Source organism: Beta vulgaris, chromosome 5 (assembly GCF_026745355.1).
Source record: "Beta vulgaris subsp. vulgaris cultivar EL10 chromosome 5, EL10.2, whole genome shotgun sequence".
Classification (NCBI taxonomy): domain Eukaryota; kingdom Viridiplantae; phylum Streptophyta; class Magnoliopsida; order Caryophyllales; family Amaranthaceae; genus Beta; species Beta vulgaris.
Window position 1 is genome coordinate 46,171,815 of NC_079206.1, and position 4,917 is coordinate 46,176,731.

The 4,917-nt window shown below is 43.1% G+C and overlaps 1 protein-coding gene across 1 annotated transcript; it reads right to left on the bottom strand.

Moving 5' to 3' along the window:
• Positions 1 to 2,751: 2,751 nt before the first annotated feature.
• On the bottom strand, positions 2,752 to 3,555 carry LOC104893521 (uncharacterized). Its single transcript, XM_010679637.1, has one exon. It carries the CDS (start codon positions 3,553 to 3,555, stop codon positions 2,752 to 2,754), a length of 804 nt encoding a protein of 267 aa, XP_010677939.1.
• Positions 3,556 to 4,917: the final 1,362 nt, after the last annotated feature.

Genomic DNA, 4,917 nt, shown 5'->3' on the forward strand with positions numbered 1-4,917 from the left:
TTACAGTAGCTGCATGAAATGCAGTACTCAGCTTCAACTTCGAACCAAATGCCTCTTGCAAAGCAGTCCAGAAATGGGATAGGAATCGTGGATCAGGGTCAGAGACAATGTCTTTGGGAACCCCATGAAGACGAATGATCTCATTAGCATAAAGCTTCAGCTAACTCTTCCATACACCAAGTGTTCTTCATCGCAATAAAACGAGCCACTTTGGTCAACCGATCCACAATCACCCACACAACATTCAATCCACCAGCAGCTTTGGGCAAACCCATCACGAAATCCATCGAGATCGAGGCGTACTTCCAAGCAGGAATAGGCAAAGGTTGCAACAAACCACCAGGCGTCTGATGCTCGATTTTCACCTTCTGACAGATCAAACACCTAGCCATGAACTCGACAATCTCTCTCTTCATACCAGGCCACCAAAAATTAGCCTTCAGATCCTTATAAAGCTTGTCACCCCCAGGATGAACGGAATAAGGAGTACTATGAGCTTCCTCGAGAATCTTTCTCTTAAGTTCACCATCATTAAGCACACACCAACTCCCCATAAACGTCAAGCTATCATCAGCACAGATCTCAAAATTCTCTGCACGACCTTGCATATTTGCTTCACGGATCTTCTCTAGCTTCGGATCACCTTTTTCCTTGCTTCTTAACTCCTGGAACAACTCAGGCTCAGCACTCATGGAACCCAGCAAAGCAGACACATCACCCTGAGGAACAACCTCGATATCAAGCTTGCGAAACTCTTCACACAATTCACGAGGCACCACCATAACAACGTTTAATGAATGCTTACTCTTGCGACTCAAAGCATCCGCTACTTTATTCGCCTTACCCTCTTGGTAATCCAAGGTCAGATCATAATCCTTGATCAATTCAAGCCACCTTCTCTGCCTTATGTTAAGATCACACTAAGTGAAGATGTACTTCAGGCTCTTGTGGTCAGTATACACCTTACACGGAACACCATACAGATAGTGTCACCATATCTTTAGTGCAAACACCACAACCGCTAATTCCAGATCATGGGTCGGGTAATTCCTCTCATGCACCTTCATATGCCTCGAACCATAGGCTATTACTTTCCCTTGCTGCATCAAAACACAACCCAGACCATTCTTCGATGCATCACTGAACACTTCATACCCAACGTCCTCAGATGGCAGGATAAGAACATGAGCAGAGGTCAAACTCTTTTTCAGCTTCAGAAATGCCCCTTCACAATCCTCAGACCAGATGAACTTGCAATCCTTGCGCATCAAGAGAGTCAGAGGTTGAGCTATCTTGGGGAAATTTTGTACGAACCTCCTATAATAACCAGCCAGACCCAGAAAACTCCGAATCTCGGTCACATTCTTAGGATTCTGCCACTCGACAACAACCTTGATTTTAGCGGGATCCACCTTGACTCCTTCCTTGTTGATTACATGCCCTAGAAAAGCAACTTCCTTCAGCCATAACTCGCACTTAGACAGCTTTGCGAACCACTTTTGCTTGCACAGAACATCCAACACCAGTCTCAAATGCTTCTCATGCTCCTTCTCATCCTTAGAGTAAATGAGAATATCATCGATAACACACAACCACACAAGTATCCAAGTACTCGTGGAAAGAGCGACTCATTTGATCCATGAAAATTGCAGGAGCATTCGTGAGACCAAAAGGCATCACTTCAAATTCATAGTGCCCATACCTGGTGCGAAAAGCAGTCTTCGGAATATCCTCCTTCTTCACAGGAATTTGATGATATCCGGATCTCAGATCGATCTTGGAAAATACCCCAGCACCTTTTAATTGATCAAACAGATCTTCAATGCGAGGCAATGGATATTTATTCTTGATCGTGACCTTATACAGCTCACGGTAATCGATGCACAGACGCATACTCCCGTCTTTCTTCTTGACAAACAGAACAGGAGCACCCCAAGGAGAAACACTAAGCCTTATGAAGACCTTATCTATCAACTCTTGCAATTGAGTCTTCACCTCTTGTAATTCAGACGACGCCATTCTATACGGAGCCTTGGATATAGGAGCAGTACCCGGTACTAAATCAATGCAGAACTCTACATCTCTTTCAGGAGGAATACCTGACAACTCTTCAGGAAATCCATCAGGATAATCCCGAACTACCGGAATACTCTCGAGCTGATCTTCAGATGACAAATCCTTCACCATGCAAAAGTATACCACATCACCTTTTTGACGCATCTTCCGCATTCTCAGAGTGGAAACCCACTTAACACCCTTCTTCACTACCACACCAGAATAAGAAATCCTTTTTCTCTTAGAATCTCGGAGCAGCACCTTCTGATCACGGCACTGAACGCAGGCATGATACTTCAATAACCAATCTATTCCAAGGATCACATCAAACTCTGACATAGGAAACTCCTTAAGATCGGCTGGCAACTCAGAACCTAGAATACTAACAGGCACACCCTTGAACTCAGAATGACAGGGATAATTCTCACCAGACGGAAGAGATATTAGGGACTTAATAGGAGATCTAGAGGAAAGATTAGCTTTTCGAACAAAGGAACTAGCAACAAAAGACACTGTAGCATCAGTATCAAACAAAACAAAAGCAGGGATATTATTTACAAGAAAAGTACCAGAGATGACATCAGGATGGACATCGGCTTCACCTTGCGTCATCACATAAATCCTGTTCTTCGGAGGAGCAGAAGAACTAACTAGCTTAGCAGGACCAGCAGACGGAGCTCTAGGATTCTTAGAACACTAGAAAGACTTGTGCCCTACTTCCTTGCAATAGAAACAAACGACAGTCGATCCATCACAGTTCTTCCCCGGATGAGCAGCCTTACCACAGATTCGACACTTGCTCGGATCAAAACTCGGACGATAACTAGATTCAGAACCCTGTTGATAACCCCCTCGACCAGACGGCTCATACCTCGGCTTCTTGGCCGGGAACTGAACATAGGTAACAGCAGGCTTCTTAGCAGCAGCCGCCTTAGTAGAATCTTCCTCTCTCAAAGAGGCATGAATACTCAGAGCTATCTCATAGGCTCCCTGGAAAGTCGAAGCACCCGAACTGAAAACATGGGTCCTCACCCTAGGATCCATTTTCTTGATGTACCTTTTTACTCGCTCAGCTTCAGTAGGTACAATTGTGGTAGCAAATCGGGAAAGCTCGGTGAACTTATCAATGTACTCCTGCACACTCAGAGTACCATGAGACAGAGTTAAGAACTCTTCCTGCTTCTGCCAACGGAGCTCGTCAGGATAAAACCTCTCCTTCAACTTAACACGAAACTCATCCCATCCAAATCCCGGTGTAGCCATGCAGCTTGCACGAACAATACTCCACCAGTTATCAGCTTCCATCTTCAGATAATAGGTACCAATAGACACCATTTCAACAGCAGGGCATCCAGTAGCAGCAAACAGCTTCTCCATCTCCCTTATCCACCCTTCTAGCACAACAGGATCAGAAGTCCCGTCAAAAGTAGGCGGACGGTGACGGTCAAACCGATCAAAGTCAGATTGCCCACTAGGCGGAGCAGAAGATCGATTAGCCATAGCTATGATACAAGCGCTTGACACCTTTTCCGGACAGCCTCTTTTCTAGCACTAGCCATACCTCGAGGCGGCATTCTACAAACACAAGTTAAACATTCGTTACTGAACACATTATTAGTTGTAAATTAACAACTTATCACATCAAAGTAAGAAAAAATATTTTCCCGTAGTTTCCTACCCAAGTGACCCTCTCACCACTACTTTTCTTGAAGCCTAAGATTCTAATGATCCTAGTTACTTCAACTACACATTTCCGAGGAGTTTCTTAGTGGCTAAGTAAGGGTCTCGGGTAACTTTGCTCTGATACCAACTGTAACACCCCGTCCTTCTACTACTAAGATACTAAACAATATCTAATCAAGAAGTACTAAAAAAGACGTTAGCGGAAATAACGTCGGGACGGTTATGCTACTCTAAAACAATAATTAAAGATAATTTCTCAAACCAAAGTTTCATAGCTTAAAAAGGGAATTAATATCCGAGATCACATCATAGTTCTAAAATAAAGAAATGTCCCAATTATATCATATTATCTATCCAAAAACTATGAGACATGCAAGTCTCCCGATAAAACTTAGATAAAACTAAATATCCTTGCAAGCTATCCAAAAGTAAGTCTCTCTATGGTCTACATAGAATTCAACTACCAAAAATAGTACTAGGAGCTTCTTCTCACTACAAACTCTCACTCTGCTAGCCCAAGCAGTCATTTCCATCTACAAGGATGTAATAAATAATTCCACAGTCAGTGGGGAGTAATTAGTAGTTCTCCCAGAGCAATAGCGATCAAAGCACGATTCAGAATTAAATTATTAAGAAAGGAAAATCATGCAATCATTACATCAATAACATGCACCTAACCATAAAGCTCATAGGTAAAACATGTGATCATCAACAATAAGTAAACATGATATAGTGAGTGAAACAATTCTAGTATATATAAATAATAATAAATCAAGAATTCACAAGTTATTGAGTCAGAAACCGAACGCCAGTGATTCGCAAATCACTTCCTAAGGTTTGTCAGATCGCAATATCCAGGTCAGTCTATGGGCTTACGTTCCCCACTGCCTGTGTCTATGAATGGCCAAAATCACTTCCTAAGGTTTGTCAGATGGCAATCTCCAGGTCAGTCTATGGGCTTACGCTCCCCACTGCCTGTGTCTAAGAATGGCCAAACTCCCGATGCAGGGTAGAACACGCAGAACTCCCTGACCTCTCGGACGACAACAATTAACCCAGGTGTACCCCTAGTTCGCATACCAGGTGGTTGGCATGTTCTTCACCGGGGACTACATTTATCCCACCGGATGTTCTTATCTCAAAATACAATCATGCATATAATCCAAGTATCATTCATAT